This window comes from Monodon monoceros, unplaced genomic scaffold (genome assembly GCF_005190385.1).
Source record: "Monodon monoceros isolate NGI ecotype Baffin Bay Population unplaced genomic scaffold, NGI_Narwhal_1 Super_Scaffold_14, whole genome shotgun sequence".
NCBI lineage: Eukaryota > Metazoa > Chordata > Mammalia > Artiodactyla > Monodontidae > Monodon > Monodon monoceros.
The window spans coordinates 73,156,872-73,174,524 of NW_021703770.1; the positions used below are offsets into that span (position 1 = coordinate 73,156,872).

Sequence of the window (17,653 nt, forward strand, 5' to 3'; positions counted from 1 at the left end):
GAATGAGTTACACATGTTGCTGGCCAGATGGCCGTTGGGATGTACTTTCACAGGCAGAGCATCAAACCCAGCATCGACATTTGCGGAATGGGTGTCAGTGGCTTGGAAGCAAATCTGAGAGAGTAGTGGAGTGCTCTTCGACCCTCGAGGGACCAAATGGTAGCAGAGAAGCGGGGGCGAAGGCAGTGAGCCCCGCGTGCACCTCAGTGCCCACAGAGAGCTAGTGGCTCTGAGCTCTTTTAAGGATTCTTGTGTGAAGTGTTGCGTTACTAGTGTTTTGATAACAACTCTTTGTGGGCTAAAGACAGATATTATTGAATCTGAGTCAGTGAACAGTTTATAAGCATTAGACTCGGAGTGAGACATAGTTTTAGAACCGCCTTAGCCAATTTTGATTATATTTTTCTTTTTCTGTATGTAAACGGTGATACATGATAAAAATTCCAAGTCTGAAGGAATTGCGAAAGTAAAAAGAGGTGATAAAAAAGTTTACCGTAGTTTAATAGTTTTTTTGTTAGTAGTATGTAGAATAATGATTTGTCCAAATATAGTACATTAAGGCACTATTAGACTAAACGAAATATGACTGATTAAGTGGGTGTATTAGAGGAGCTGAAATATGGCCGATGGGAGTGAATATCAGATTGGAACGTTGGCCACAAGCTGCAGGTGGCGCTGTTGCTTCTCCCCTTTTAACCTTAGCGCTCTCCATAAAGCTTCCAGGTTTGTTCCGTTTTCCTCAGCTACGTGGGAGCCTTTGATTCTAGGTGGCACCTGGCAGTGGACAGGCCTGCGAGCTTAACGCAGATATTAGCTGTGGATTTCCTTTTAGAATTTGCTTTTTACTGCTTTGCAAGAATCAGGTAGACAGCAGTGTTCTTGTGACTGAGCAGCGAGGTACAGGGGCCTCGTGAGAATTCCAGGGAAGTGATGCCCCTCGGGAATGCTGGAGGTGCTGCGGCATTTGGGGACCCTCCCCACTGCCGCCATTCCCACGTCCCCAGGCAGCTGCCCTCCATGAATTTTGGGGTGTGTTGTACCACCACAGTAAGAAACATTTTATATTTGTAATTGGGGCACATATAGACAAATACTGGTGAAAGTAAACTTTCACAAAACAACACTTAGGTGTGGGTTATAACCCAGTAAATGCATTTTTATGATCCTCTAGTGAGTTGCAACCCCTGTTTGGAAAACTCTTTCTCTCTCTCATCTATATATCTATATACCATTCTCCTCACATGAATAAGTGAGCTGTAGTGAATTGTGGATAGGAAAATATAAATTTAGATCTCTAGTTACTCCTTGCTTTACTATCTGGGAAATTCAGTTTGAAATTATTTTATTTTACAGGCTGGAGCATTGGATTTACTGAAGGAGCTTAAGAATATTCCCATGACCTTGGAATTATTACAGGTATGTGTTAATATGTATCATAATTTTTGAATAGGTATTTTTGTATTTTCCTGTTATGGTGAAACATTATTAACTTGTTTTTTTGAGATGGTAACGTAAATCAGTAGCCTACTAAGTTACCATTATAGAAAAATGTTGCCTTTCTCAGGAAGAATAAAACATACCCTCTGAGGTTGATAGTGGGAGTGAAACTCACTATGAAAGGAAGTTGCACTCTTGGCCCTGACTTGATCTCCCAAGATTTCCCTTTCTGGATCTGCGGTCACCAGCTGTGCTGCGTGAAGCTGGCCTGAGGGTGAGGGTGCAAGGGTCGCTCGCTCTTCTCCCTCTCTCAGCGCCGGCCTGCCCTGTGCACAGTCGGGTGTCTGGTCGTCATTGTGTAGAGTCATTACTCAAGTCTTAATGTTGCAGCAGGACTAAAACATAAAAATACAACTTTAACACAAGTCACAATGTTAAAAAGGAAGCTGAATTGTGAGATGAATCTGGCTATTTTCTACTACACATTTCTTATTATCCATGAGTGCCGCCTTTGATATTTCCATTCCATTAAGTCAGAATTTAGGGAAGGGTGACAGGGGTATGTACGTGGTTGAGGAAAAAAAATCATATGTATTTTCACTAATATCTAACTGAAATCGAGCATTTCTTTCAATTATGAAGGCAGTAAACCACAGTTGAATTAGTATTTATGACTAACTGAAAGAAATCACAGATATTTTAACCTCAGATATACTGACGCGTGTTTTTGCCCGTTATCATGGTAGCTCTTATATGTTACGCTAGATCTTATTTAAATGTTTCAATAAAGGAGCACATATATTACTGTATCACATTTAAGAAAACATTTTGTAACTTTATATAACTGCTTTTCTTTGTAATCCTATGTATTTTATTTAATCCATTTAAAAAGCATTCTGAGGAGGAGTCCATAAGCTTCAGTTTACCAAAGGGATCCATGGTGGGAAAAAGGTTAAGAATGCCTCCTCTAAGAATAGAACCAAGAAGGAGAAGGGAAGCAAGTCATTAAGTCCTGTCTTCTCAGTTCAGATATCCTGTCCAAGGATCAGCAGCTCTGGCAGATCAGCTCTGAGAATAACCTTGAGTTTGTGTCCGTACCTTACCACCTAGATGTGGCCTTATCCCAGCAGTTCTGTGTGGGGATAGCCACATGGAAAACAACAGTAACCTCAGCGTTTGTTTAAGAGATGGGTAGTTTTATAGAGGCTGTGGAGTTTGGGTAGGATTATCATTTATAACACACTTTGGATTTTTTTTATATGCTTCATTCCTTGGAAAGTATATGTATTTATATAACAAACATTTGAGTTTTTATTAGGATTAGAAATTGTGTTGGGGTTATAAAGGTGAATAAAATATGGTCTTTCCCCCTCATTGAGCTTCAAGTCTAGTAGAGGAAAACTGCCATGTAAACAAACAGAAAGGTATAGTTGCCCAGATAGACGTCTGTATAGGATTTACAGTAAGTCCCCTACATACGAACGAGTTCTGTTCCAAGAGCTCATTCATAAGTCTAATTTGTTTGTAAGTCCCACAAAGTTAGCCTAGGTCCCCAACCAATACAATCGGCTATATCGTACTGTACGGTAATAGGTTTATAATACTTTTCACACAAATAATACATTAAAAAACAAACAAAAAATAAAGAAAACATTTTTAATCTTACAGTACAGTACCTTGGAAAGTACAGTAGCACGGTATAACAGCTGGCATCCAGGGGCTGGCATCGAGTGAACAGGCAGGAAGAGTTACTGACTGGAGGAGGGAGAGGAGGCGGGCGATGGTAGAGCTGAAGGATCGTCAGCAATAGCAGACGGAGGGCGACCTGCCATTTCACTCATGCCTGACGCTGATGGCACAGGTTCTGGTTCCTTGCTGGATTCAAGTCTATCTACCCTCTTGAAAAAACGGTCCAGTGGTGTCTGGGTAGTAGCTCTTTTTTTCTCATCATAGATGACATGGTAGCACTGGATTGCATTCTGAACGGCCTCTGCAACCTTCGTGTACCATTCTGCGTTTGGGTCCTGTGCCTCAAAAACTAACAGTGCCTCCTCAAATAGAACTAACTTATGTGATTGGACATGCGAACACCCGTTCGCATCTTTGCAAGTTCGCAACTTGAAGGTTTGTATATGGGGGATTTATTGTGTTTGTTATAGGTAGGGCAAGAAAGAAGCACAAAGAAGTTTACTTCTTAATCTGATTCCTTAACCTGGGAGGCTCAGGAAAGCCTTCATATGGTGATAAAGTGTAAACTGAGTCTCAAAACATGAATAGGTTCTCCCTAGGCAGATAGGACCGGGAAGGGTATTCCAGCAGAGAAAGCAGGATGTGGAAGCAGTGCGACCTGTTCAGGCAGAGGAAGTCTGATGCAGGGTTGAAGACACAGGCTGGCTGGCATGCAGGCTGCAGCTGCGGTCCTGAGAGCATCCTGCCCGGCGGCAGGGGGCGGGGGAGTGCGTGCCCAGGTTTGCAGGGAGGAAGAATCGGGAAGCTTGTTGACTGACGCAGGTGCTCAGGGAGCAGTGATGAGGGCCTGAACTAAGGGCGTAGCAGTAGGAGCGGAGAGAAGGGGTACTTGTTATTGAGGGACAACCTACAAGAATTGGTAGCCAACCAGATGGGGGGGTGAAGGAGAAGGTGGAGTTTAGGATGACTGAGGTGTTTGCCGTGGTGACTGGGTAGATGGTGCCATTTTACAGTAAAGCAAAATTCAAGAAAACCTAATGTGGTGGGGTTGGGATGAGAAGGAAATAAAGGTGGAAGGGTAAAGAGATAAAGGATAATTTTGGATCCATTGGGTTTTGAGATGCCTGTGAAACAGATGTAGATTCTGCTGTGTAGAGCTGAGTTTATATCCTAGAGCAGTGTTGTCGGATAGCTTCATAGTCCTTTCCTCTTTCTACTTCCTTCTACTCTTCCCAAAATACCTCCTAAAAGGAAGAAACAAACTTACTGAAATAATCTTAGTGTTTCACTCTACCTCCACAGCCTCGTTTCTCATTATTCTTGACTGGACAATCCCTCCCTTAGGTGAGCATGTTTATTACAGATCCCTGTGTTCTCCTTATGGGTTTTCTTAGGTTTTAAGCAGAGCTTAGGTTTGGTCTCTTTAGTGATCAGAACGTTCTGTGATAATTAAAAAGCAGTCACTCTACAGCACACGGTTTGTTCATAATCTCCTTATACCTTTGCTCGCCTGTGACCACCTCCTAAAGTCCCATTTTCTTTGCCAATCCATGTTGATCCCAAGCTCCAGAACTGTATTAGTGACTCAAGTTATTTCCTCCACTCATGCCAAAATTGGGTTTTCTTCTAGGCGGGGGTCAGGCGCTGGGGAAGGAGGGGTGCCACAGGCATCGGGGCGGTAGCAGTCAGCACGTTAGCAGCATCCTGTGGGGCAGCTCAGAGACCACGAGACTGAGCTGTGCCGCCTGCCCAGGCACCTGCCTCTGGAAGGTTTTCTACATTGAAGTGCCTGCTACACCAGCTAACAAAGTAGTGCTTTAGAGAAGTTCTAAAACATTCTAAAGTTCTAAAAGTCTTTTCTTCACTGAAAGGAGTTCTAAGAACATATTATTTTCTACAAGAAAGAAGCCACTTTCTGTGGGAAAAAAAATCCCCAAAACACTAATCTCAAATCATCTTGGAGTTTAGAGTCATGAGTCCCCTGTGTCTCTCTGCTGTGGCACCTTCATCCGCCTTGCTCAGCTCTCCAAGAGAGAACACAGAGCACTCCAGCCAGACACATATTCTAGACTCTTGAGCAGCTGTCCCGATTCTCTTTGTTGAGTACTTTGAATAATTTAAAAGGAAATCTTAAGGACCCATTTATTTCTCGGCCTTAAAGTTTATAGCAGGGGTTCCCTTCTCTTTTTATTTTCTCACTAACAATTCCTTTTGTTATTTTGTTCTTCCATATCCATATTTTGAAAGATTGTCTACTGACAACCTGAACTTACTAAATTTACCATTTTTAATTTATCATCCATAATTGGCCTGTCATTGCCTTTGTGTTCTTTAAGCACAATTTGAAAACCGTTGATGTGTTGGAAAGAGCATGGACTTTGGAGGTAACAGACCTGGATTAAAATCCAGTTTTGCCAGTTAGTAGTGGTGTGATGCTGGGCAGTTATTTATTGATACTTCTAGTCTGTTCATCTTTAAAAATAGGGATAATGATCTCGACTTTAAAGGGCTGTTAGGAAGGGTAATGAATATGGACGCTCCCAGCATAACCCTCGGCATGTAGTGTTGCCACAGTCAAATTATCTGTGTTCTGTGACATCCATTCTTAATATCTGTGATTATGTGCTGGTGTTTAAACCTCTGTGGGTGGTGGTATTTGTTTGGGGGTTCTTACAAGTTGCAACAGGCGGTGTACAGAGTAATCTGTAGGAGAATGTAGAGAAGCAAAGTGCGTGTGTTAGCCGTGGTTGCATCAGCCTGCCTTGTGTACAAACACAGACACTTTATCTTCTGTTCTTCTCTTGTGGGAAAGACTGATTTCGTTGTGCTAGTTAACCAGCCTTACTTTAGTAGCAGGTTACATGCTTGCAGGTCTCAGTGATGAGAACCTTGATGCATCTAATGTTTGATTTGAAGACGTCTGTGTCTTAAGTCTACAGTCTACCACTAAAAGAATTCAGATAATTGATTTTTTTTCTGTTCTAAAATGGAAACAGGCATCTGGGAAAGAAGAAAAGGAAACAATGAATTGCTTGAAATAAAATCGCTTATACGTATTTTTTTGTCATTGCCTTGCAGTCCACAAGAATCGGAATGTCAGTGAATGCTATTCGCAAGCAGAGCACAGATGAAGAAGTTACATCTTTAGCAAAGTCCCTCATCAAATCCTGGAAAAAGTTATTAGGTATAATCGATCTTCCATTACATATATTTATGATGTTCTGGTTTCTTCAGACATTGGGTTGTTGTATTTTTTTTCTCTTAATGAATATAGATGTTTTGAAATCAGTGCCTTATAATACGGGAGGCGGCTTTAGTCTGACTTCCTTGAGGGTTCTACTTTTTAAACTAGTCAGATTTAGCTTTCTTGTTTTTCAACATTTACAACTGAATTGCCTCTTTAAGAAGAAAATTTTCCTCCAGGGGGAAGGTGTGACACTTATGGAAAAGGTTTTTGAAATAGTTTTCTAACTTACAGAAAATTTGCAAGAATAATAAAAATAACTCAACGTGTCCTTTTTCTCGATCATTAATTTTTAACATTTGCCATATTTGTTTTGTCGTATTCTCTCTCCTCTGTATGTATATACTCTCACACATATTTTTTCTGAACCATTTGTGAATAGGTTGCCTCTGTCATGCTTTATTTACTCTTTAATACTTAAGTGTGTGTGTTCTTGGAACAAGTTTATTTTCTTATGTAATCATAATACAGGAAATTCAGGAAATTTAACATTGGTGCAGTACGTTACTCTGCAGTGCATGTTGCAGTTTTGTCAGTTGTCCCAGTAATGACCCTTCCAGCTTTTCTCTCCTCCAGAACAGGACCCAGTCCAGGGCCATGTAATCTAGTCTGCCAATGTGGAATAGTTCTTCTGGTACATTGACTTTTGAAGAACGCATGCCCCTCCCCCTCCCCCCTTTGTTGTTGTGTGTGGGTTTTTGTTTCTTTGTTTTGTTTTTTGGGGCTGCACAGCACAGCTTGTGGGATCTTAGTTCCCTGACCAGGGATTGAACCCGAGCCCATGGCAGTGAAATTGCGGAGTCCTAACCACTGGACCGCCAGCGAATTCTCTGCTTTGTTTTTAATAACATGTCCTTATTTGGGGTTTATCGGGCATTTTCTCATGACTAGATCTGGTTGCACATCCACAGTTGAGGTACTGCATACGTGTGTTGTGTCTTTCCCAGGTATCACGTGCAGAGGCAGGGTGGTGTTAAGGTTGAGACCCAGCCGAGGTGTGCACTGCATCGTTTATGATTTTTCCTCTTGTGGCTAGTAGGAGTTCTGTGGTGGTCACTTTAAGACCCTGAAACCGTCTTGTTCCCCATCGGACCCCCAGCCCCGGTTAGTACCCACTGATTGTTGCCGAAACCACCCTTTACAGTGACAGTTGCAAAGTTATGATTTTCTAGCTTTTCTACTTCTTCAGTATTTATACGTTATCATTCTATAAGAAAGAACCCTCCTTTTACCTCCCAGTTCTTTTTCTATTATTAGTGTGGGCACGTGGATTCTTATTCTATATAATGGATTATAATCCATTACTGTTCATATTTATTTTGGTATTTATATTGTCCCAGCTTTGACCAGTGGGCACCCCTTCAAACTGGTTCCTGTGTCCCTTTGACAAGCTCCCTTCAGTTGTGTGTGTGTTTTTTTTTTTTAATCTCTTTCTGACATTCTGGCATCACAAAATATGTTGGACTTATCTAACCCAGCCCTGGAATGAGCCATTTCCCTAGCAGTTATCAGCCTTATATGGAAGAGAAAATAGAAAAAGCGAAGCTTTTAAAATTTCATAGACAGCAATAGTAATAATAAAAGACTTGTTACTTACAAGAACTTGGAAACTAGGAACCAAAAATTGTAAAGCCTATAAAATTTAGAAAGTCTAATCTTAAGAAAACTAATGTAATATATGATCCTGTATTGGATTCCTAACCAGAAGGAAACATTGCTATAAAGATCATTATTGGGATAATTGGCGGAATTTTATAAGGTCAGTGGGTAGGTAAACAATCTTGTATCATTGCTGGATCTACTTACTGTGGTTATATACATGAATTTCTTTATTCTTAGGGAATTCATAGTGAAGTATTCAGGGATAAGGGAGCATAGTATCTGCTACTCATTTTCCAGTGGTTCAAAAGAGATGTGTCTTTGTGCACACAGTGGTGCATGTGAGTGTGTATGTGTCTGCCCTATATTGTCTTTTTAGTGGAATATTTTTGTATTTTTCCATCATCATAGCTCATTTTTATTGGCTTTAGAATAATCTACTGGGTGATGAATCTCTCTCTGCTTAAAACTTTTTCTTTAGATTGTTAGCTAGATTTCTGGAAGATCTACTGCTTCCAGGTAGCACAGTTTTGAATACTTAAGATATGCCAAGCATTGGGCTTCCCTGGTGGCGCAGTGGTTGAGAGTCCGCCTGCCGATGCAGGGGACATGGGTTCGTGCCCTGGTCTGGGAAGATCCCACATGCCGCGGAGCGGCTGGGCCCGTGAGCCATGGCCGCTGAGCCTGCACGTCCGGAGCCTGTGCTCTGCAACAGGAGAGGCCACAATGGTGAGAGGCCTGCGTACCGCAAAAAAAAAAAAAAAAAAAAAAAGATATGCCAAGCATTGACCTGTATTAGTGCGTTTAGTTCTCCTGATGAACCGGTGTGCTCGGTGCTATTGTAACCCGCATTTTGTGATGAGGCAGCCGAGGCACTGAGAGATTAGGCACCTTGTGCGCAGCTGGATTGGTAATGAGTAGCCAGGGTGGGATGTGATCTGCAGACAGTCTGAGCCCAGCGCTGGAGCACTTCCCCGGGGTTCTGCTCTATTACCCACAGCACTCTGTTCACAGAGTAGGAATGTTTTTAAGACTGCTCATACCTCTACTACCCTGCCTTCTCAGAGGACTGCCCCAGTACACACTGCACTAGAGCTGCTTTACTGCTCCCCCACCATCACTGGACGCTTGTTAGACAGTATCGCCTGGTTATATCACCTTTACGAAGCTTTCTACCTGTTAACTTTGGGAATACGTCTTAGTCCTTGCTATATTCTGTAATGTCATTATTGATCTTTGTTTTCTACCTTACAATACTGTAGCGTCTTTAGGCCTTCCAGGGGAATTATAGAATAAAGGGGGCAGTAAAATTGGTGTATGAGAACTGACGTGTGTTATAGGGACTTGAATTGTGTTTCAGGTTTGGTCACCCTAACATTTACAAGTGAAGTTCTAGAATTGTGATTGGGACCATTCTCGGTCAGTCAGTGTCATCCAGGTTGGTGTATTAGGTCATCTGGTGACGCTCATGCCTCACCGCCAGAGATTTGGATGGAATGGTTTAGGATGGGAGCTTGAGCACGAGGGCATGCTTAGAGTTGCCTAGGTGGTCCTGCCACACAGTTGGATGTTTGTTCTTCTGTATTCTATACAGAGGGATGTGGAGAATGGAATTATTTATGTAGTTCTTATTTATGTAGCTCATGTAGAGATCAAAATGTAGATCAAAGTGGGTTACACAGTAGATCCAAACATTTTCTGAACCTAGCTTCAAGGCTGTTTTGGTTGATTTAAACATGAATGTTTCTTTTCAGTGCTGAAGTATTGCCTTGACCCAGCCTATTTTACGTACTTTATTTCCCCATGCCTAATTGCTCACTTCCTTAAGTCTTAAAGCTTGTGCTCTATTAGTATTAATAATCTGTATTAGTTTACAGATTCTTTAAGGTAGAGGAGGTGCTGGGTAGGCCTAACTAATAATCCTGAAGTATATTCTATGAAAATGTTCTTTGTTTACTATCCCTGAAATATTTATTTGTATTTTGAGTACCACCTCAAATTTTTTGACTTCATGAAAAATTATCAAAACGATATAGCTGTATATGCTTTGCACTTTCAGTATTTTAAATGACAGTGCTAATGTTTTGCCATATTCCTTCCTTCCCTTATTCTGAATACTTTTCTCCCTTTTATGTTACCACTGGCGTATGAATTTATGGTTCCCACCAGATGAAGGAGTTTATTTGGGAATGCCGACTGAGCACCCATGTACATATGCTAATAGAGTAGCTTGCATAAACTTCATTTACTTGTTAAAAACTTAGGATTTTAGTGGGGGTTTTTTTGGTTGCATAAATAGCTTGATAACATGTAGCAGTCCCATGTTTTGTTTTGTCTTGTTTTGTTTAAACAAGTGCTAACGACTTAGGAATTTCATAAATTTTCAGATGGACCATCAACAGATAAAGACTCTGAAGAAAAGAAAAAAGATACTGCAGTTACATCACAGAATAGCCCTGAAGCAAGAGAAGAAAGGTATTTCACTTTATGGAAACTCATTTATGTTGAAGGTCATAGTTTTATTTGACCGTCACTTCCTCCATGGTCTTCTGATCCCATGTCTGTACTCCTCTTTCTTTTTTCCAATCACACGGAATCAGTATAAATGTATATAGCCAAATATCTAAGGTTTCTTATAAGATTTCTTGGAAATTTAAAAGAGAGTTAGAAGATACTACGTAAAAGAGAAGTGATTTACATTGCACTTGGCGAGTGTAGTTGGATGGGCCCTGGGGTGGCACTGGGAGAGGTGGTAGTGGGGGGACTGACTAGGTGACTAGGGTTCATGTGGTTACTTCCTTTATTTGCCACATTTCTGTTTTAGATATTTTTGTCCCTGAATCTGTTTCTCCTCTTCATGGCTCTGTTTTCCTTCCCAATTTAGCTGTTTGTTGTAAGAGCTTAAAACGTGTTCAGTAATGAAGAGTTCAAGTTATTCCTTTGCCACTTAAGAGGCCTTTGCATTTATTCTTTCCTGTGACATGCAGTGAACTGTGCCGTGTCCCCTTGCTGACATGATCAGGGATGTGCCTAGTATGCAGTAGATTAAATACATACCCTCTGTTCTTGGGAGGCTTGACTTTGACTTAGAGCAGTACTTCTCAAAGGGTGGTCCCCAGGAGCAAACCTGGCAGCTTTGTGAAAAGCAGATTCTTGGGCTCTACCCTGGAATTACAGAACCAGGGTTTCTGGTGGTGGTGTCAGCCACGTGTTTTAACAAGCCCTTCAGGTGATTCTCACACACGCACATTTTAGGCCACCTACTTTAACTCCATTTACTTCTCAATATTTTCCCCAGATTGGTAACGTACTCCTCATTTTTTATTAATCAGCTGTGATTAATATCCCCTACACTGTTTTTTTATGTAGAAGTACTAACTAACTTGATGATAAAAAAGGTAAGCTAAAGATAGAGTTAAACACCACTTGTTAATAAAATTTATTCAGTTTTTTTCTAACTATTTTGAGATAATTTTGGGCTTTTAGAAAATGGTATGAATAGTGCAGAGAACTCTGAAATTGCCCCAGTGATATTTATATATGTATTTGCATATGTGTGTATAAATGAATATACACACGAGTTTTATTTTGAACCAGACAAGAATAATTTACAGACATTATGCCCTTTATACCCCTAAATGCTAAATACATCAATGTGTCTTTTCTAAGAACAAGGACATTGTCTCACAGATAGCCACAATACAGATATCAATATCTGAACATTAACATTAATCTGATACTTTTTACTGATCTGCAGACCTTATTCATATTTTACCATGTGTCCCAATAATATCTTTTGTTGCAAAGGAAAAATAATTTCCCAAAATATCATCTCGGGTCACATTGCATTTGGTTATCATATCTGGCTCCTTTAATCTAGAGTAATGCTTCAGTCTGTCATTGTCTTTCATGACCTTGATATTTTTGAAAAGTACAGGCCATAATTTATGGATTTTTTAACACATGCTTTCAGTTGTGTTACATTCAAAGTAATGAATGATTTAATGCCTTGAATATAATATATAAAGGTATAGACAAATATTTTAAATAGACATTGAAGGAGGAGTAAGTTCTTAGTATATTTTCATCAGTTTTAAGTAATTGAAGTTTAGGGATAGAGCCTTTCTACAAAAGCATAGGACTATTTTGTACAAAGTCTGACGAGGTAAGTGATTGGTATCTCCATACACACACACACACACACACTCTCACTCATTCAAACAGTGAAGAAAAATTGTAAAATATTGGAGAAATGAGTCTGAGGTATCATCTAAAGGAAGATAGAAGGTTAGATCTAAGTGAGTTGCAGGTGAGAAGGGTTTTACGCCTTGGTGTAAGGATTTAAGGAGAAAGTGGTGCGGTTAGCTGCTTAGAATGTCAGAAGTGGCGCCAGAGGTGGTGATGTGATGGGAGAGAAGGCCCATCGTCCTCCTGGCAGCTCCCAGGGGTGAGCGAGGCATTGGGCCACGGGCACAGAGTGAGCTCGTCCTTGAAGGAGCCGAGAGTGGCGTTTGTAAACCGGGCGTGCTCATTGGTGTGCGCTGAAAGCTGGGTGCTGTGCCCCGGGGCACAGAGAGGAGTGAACTGAGTGAATGCTCACCTTTGCCCGCGAGAAGCTCGGGCTGGTGGCAGGAGACACAGACCTGTGTGTAGACGGCACTCTGGGAGACGGGCCGCAGGACTCTGAAGGCCTGCAGAGCGGCCGCCCTGCCCGCGTGGGCTGTCTGCGAGTGCGGCCACTCACATCTGTGGGGTGGAGGGCTGGCTTCATCTGGAAAGGTTTGTGGCAGAAATCTGCACTGGGATAAAGTTAGCTGAAACCAGTCAGCAAGGTATTTTGCTAAGAATCTAATCTAAGAAGTTAATCAGAAGTAGTGGAAATCATTAGGTTGACTGGAAAAATTGCTCAACTGTCCTGATTGAATTGATGTTTCTGGGGAGAAATTAAGAGACATTGTTGTATTTTCACAACTGCTTCTCACTACACGTGGTTTTTATCCTGAAGTGGGTGTTGTATGTGTAAACCTCCCTGGTTGTCTAGTTGCAACAGGGTTTTTCAAGCATTTTCCCCTCTGTTTTTGGTCGAGAGCGGTCATATTTTCTGGTGCCATCCCCTTACCCCTGTTATAACCAAGATCCTTGCTTTGCAGTTGTTGTATTGAGCTGTAATGTGTATTTTCTGTATGAAAAATATTGTTTAATGTTTAAAAAGATGATCAAGGTTAAAAAAATAGAGGACATGAGATTTGTGTCATCTTTACTAAAATTTTAACTTCTTTTTAATCTATATGCAGGCAATTTTTTTTTCATGTAAGTCACTGAAATACAGTTTCATATATTTATGCCCCCAATTTTTGTTTTTAGAGAGTGATAGTAACGATGTTCACTTTAAGAGAGTTTTCCTGACTTCTTTTTGGTGTGTGTGTGTGCGTGTACGTGTACTTCAGTAGCTCCAGTGGCAACGTAAGCAGCAGAAAGGATGAGACAAATGCCCGAGACACTTACGTTTCATCTTTTCCTCGGGCACCAAGCACTTCTGATTCTGTGCGGTTAAAGTGTAGGGAGATGCTCGCTGCGGCTCTCCGAACGGGAGGTGAGTTTCGCGTACGTCTCGTGAGTTTCGGTGGTCAGTCATTTGACCGCTGCCACTGCCGCCCTGTCCACCTCCTTGTTTCTGTCCTCCCGGTGGGATCCTGATGATAGCTGCTCGCCAATGCCCAGCTCAGGGAGGGCTTGCTGTGATGGGAGTTACTGATGGCAGAGAGGAGGGTGCAAACTGGGCCTCTGCTTATTACTGTGTATTTCTGAGAAATAGGTTCCTTCTAATATGTGGATGTTTCCCCTGATTTGTAGTAATTTAAGCTTTTCTTCGCAATCTTTTTTCTCCTCACGTTTAATCTGCAAACTAAGTACTCTACTCTCAAGATTGGGAGTTAACAATACTGTATTTGGGTCCCATTGTTAAATGTTAGTATGACATATAGTAAGTTTTATATTCATAATTTCATTTCCTACTTCTTTTAAAGTGGAAAAGAGATCTTGAGTTGTATATGGGAGCTTTAATTTAACTTGGAGGTACTCATTCTTATGTAAAATTTTGCTTTTAAAAGTTTCATGTATAGAAATATTTACCCTCCTATACAAATTCATCCCTTCTCTTTTCTATTGTACTGAACCACAGTTAGTATGACCTAGTTTTCTCCTTATTCTGCCCTTTCTACTCTGATTCCTTTACTGTCTCTTTATATATTTTTTCTTTTTCTTCCTAGTTTCTTTTTATTTCCTTCTATCCCTTTGAATATTTGCATAGGAGTCTTCTGATTTTGTCCATATATGTGACTGGCAGATGAAATGAATGGTTTCTTGGCATTGAAGCCTGAGTCACAGGAGACAAGACAGTTCTTTATAACTTTCTCTACTCTCTGCTGGAGCAACGAGAATTTATGGAGTTGTGAAGTGAGGAGTTGCCTGCTGGATGCATTACTTCCCCACTCCTGAGGGATAAGGAGTCATCCATGCAGGAGCCCTTTGGACATTAGGTGAATCCAGAGGAGGAGCATAGTGGGTAGTAGAGAAACAAGACTCTAATGAAACTAAACTGAAAGGATTCTTTGTACAGGGCAAGTGGGGTTGAAGAAATAGGAATACAGTTTAACTGACCCCGTATTGAAATTTTCTTTTAATGTGTTATAATCACTTTTTCATGACAATTCTCTGTGCCTGTGTTTAGATGACTACATCGCTATTGGAGCTGATGAGGAAGAATTAGGATCTCAAATCGAGGAAGATATCCTTTGTGTGTATATTCATAATTGTTTTAAGAAATCCGCTAGATTATTTTTTCTCCCTGTAAAGAATTCAAAGTTTTATTCTTCAGCTTCTATCTTGATTGGTTTGATGGGAAAGGGGAGGGCTATCCATGTCATTTTATTATTATTGTTTTCCTGTCATTCAAAAGTAAAACACATAGTACTGATAGTATTTTTATTTTTCTGCCTTGCAAATTGAGAACGTAGCATCTCAATTGAAGTGCAGAAGGGCATGGAAAACACACATGCTAGTAAATGGGAAGTAGGGTTTCATCTTTGGGGGTACTTAGCAAAGCGTATACAATCCCCTGAGCTCATTATCCTGGACAGGAGTGTGTTCATGCTGGGGGCCTTGGGAAGGGCTCTGGGAGAGGGAGGGGTCTTACACGTGGGTCCAGAGAACAGGGAACATCTAGGTGACAGTGTGACTGCGGGACTGTCCTGGTTGAGGAAATGGCCTTGTTAGAAAGGGAGCTGCTCTGGAGCTGGGCCCCTGCTGTTGCCTGTTCTCTTGAGAAAGCCACCTGCTAAACTAGCTTCTTGCTGAGCCAAGGAGGAAATGATCCCTCAGGGCTACTGTGAAAGATTTTCTCTCAGAAGGCCCTCCAGGGTGCTGTGTAGCCTTTTTTTTTTTTTTTTGATTTGATTTTATTTTTTAAATACATTTATTTATTTGTTTTTATTTTTGGCTGTGTTGGTCTTCGTTGCGGTACACAGGCTTCTCATTGCGGTGGCTTCTCTTGGTGCGGAGCACGGTCTGTAGGTGCCGTGGGCTTCAGTAGTTGTGGCTCACGGGTTTAGTTGCTCCGTGACATGTGGGATCTTCCCGGGCCAGGGATCGAATCTGTGTCCCCTGACTTGGCAGGCGGATTCTTAACCACTGTGCCGCCAGGGAAGCCCTTATTTATTTATTTTTGACTGCATTGGGTCTTCATTGCTGCGCGTGGGCTTTCTCTAGTTGCGGCGAGCGGGGGCTACTCTTCGTTGCAGTGTGCGGGCTTCTCATTGCGGTGGCTTCTCTTGTTGCGGAGCACGGGCTCTAGGCGCGCAGGCTTCAGTAGTTGTGGCACACGGGCTCAGTAGTTGTGGCTCGCGGGCTCTAGAGCGCAGGTGCAGTAGTTGTGGCTCACGGGCTTAGTTGCTCCACGGCATGTGGGATCGTCCTGGGCCAGGGATCGAACCCATGTCCCCTGACTTGGCAGGCAGATTCTTAACCACTGTGCCAACCGGGGAAGTCCCTGTGTAGTCTTCTTGAGACTTCTAGGATCCTTGGTAGAATGCAGATTTGGGCAAGGGAAAGCATGTGTAAGTTCAAGCTCTTAATTCTCAAGTTTTCTCACTCAGATTGCATATCTGAGTTACATTTTGAAACCCTTTTACTTTGTGTCTTGCTTGGCATTAAACATTGAGAAAGTATTGCTCATTCATGGCATAAAAGTATGATCACTATTTTTTGCCAGTTACAGATCAAGAAATCAGGCAGAAACTGCCTTATTGTTAACTTAATCTAAATTGGAAACACTGCTTAGAAATTTCAGGAATTCTCATTGGGGCAGAATAGGAAAAAGTTATCTTACCTTTATAACTTAACCTTTTTTTCCTTAATGGCCTAGTACCTATCTATCAAGAAATAAGGAATACGGACATGAAATACAAAAATAGAGTACGAAGTAGGATATCAAATCTTAAGGATGCTAAGAATCCCAATTTAAGGAAAAATGTGCTGTGTGGGAATATTCCTCCTGACTTATTTGCTAGAATGACGGCAGAGGTGAGTATATTTGTACATTTCTATGACAGTATTCCATGATATCAAGTGTAAAGTCTATTTAAATCATAAAGTACTGTATAAATACTACATATTAATAAATTATTAGCTATTCTAATATACTTATATATACAGTATACCAGACAAATACTTAAGGTGATTGAATCTGTTGGCCTCAGTATTTTGTTCCTTTCACAACTCTGCCGTGATCTTTGAGTGATTGCCTTAATAAATTATTGTCTAAAAACAAAAGTGTTTTTTACTTATTGTAGATCCATTTAGAATCAAAGGGTCAAATCTCTAATTGCAAACAGACTTTGTAATCTCTAAGCTCTTTTCATGGTTAAATACTATAAAGTTGGTTATATCTTATTGACTGTTCCTTATATTTATTTAGAAAATGGTGGAGAAAATGGAATTCATTGTCTGCTATTTATAGATGTAGCTGTTCATAGATAATAGCTGCAGTGTGTCTGCAGTCTCACTACCTGGCTAAGCATCAGACAGTGAATTTGTCTTTCTACATAGCTAATAAAAATCGTTATATTTTTAAAATGCATTTTTAAAACCTCATTAAAATAATTTAAAACTGTCACAAAGTAGAGAACAAAGTATAATGAAATCCTATATATCCATCACCTAAGGTTCAAGTATTTTCAATAACTAGTCACCTTCTTCATCTATCCCTTTTTTTGTTTTCTTTCTTTTCCCCTGAATTATTATTATCACTATTATTTTTTTAGAAATGACATCCAGGATTTATTTTTAATAAATTTATTTATTTTGGGCTATGTTGGGTCTTCGTTTCTGCGCAGGCTTTCTCTGGTTGGGGAGAGCAGGGGCTACTCTTCATTGCGGTGCGCGGGCTTCTCATTGTTGTGGCTTCTCTTGCTGCAGAGCACGGGCTCTAGGCACGTGGGCTTCAGTAGTTGCGGTACACGGGCTCAGTAGTTGTGGCTCATGGGCTCTAGAGTACAGGCTCAGTAGTTGTGGCGCATGGGCTTAGTTGCTCCACGGCATGTGGGATCTTCCTGGACCAGGGCTCGAACCCGTGTCCCCTGCTTTGGCAGGTGGATTCTCAACCACTGCGCCATCAGGGAAGCCCTC

The 17,653-nt window shown here is 41.1% G+C and overlaps 1 protein-coding gene across 1 annotated transcript in view; it reads left to right on the top strand.

The window, feature by feature from the left end:
• Positions 1-17,653, top strand: part of TCEA1 (transcription elongation factor A1) — a 32,180-nt gene that overhangs the window by 7,098 nt on the left and 7,429 nt on the right. The window contains exons 2-7 of the mRNA XM_029223033.1: positions 1,354-1,416; positions 6,205-6,310; positions 10,357-10,444; positions 13,417-13,562; positions 14,700-14,756; positions 16,395-16,549. Of these exons, the coding sequence (XP_029078866.1) occupies positions 1,354-1,416; positions 6,205-6,310; positions 10,357-10,444; positions 13,417-13,562; positions 14,700-14,756; positions 16,395-16,549 (615 nt within the window). The remainder of the gene's footprint in view (positions 1-1,353; positions 1,417-6,204; positions 6,311-10,356; positions 10,445-13,416; positions 13,563-14,699; positions 14,757-16,394; positions 16,550-17,653) is intronic.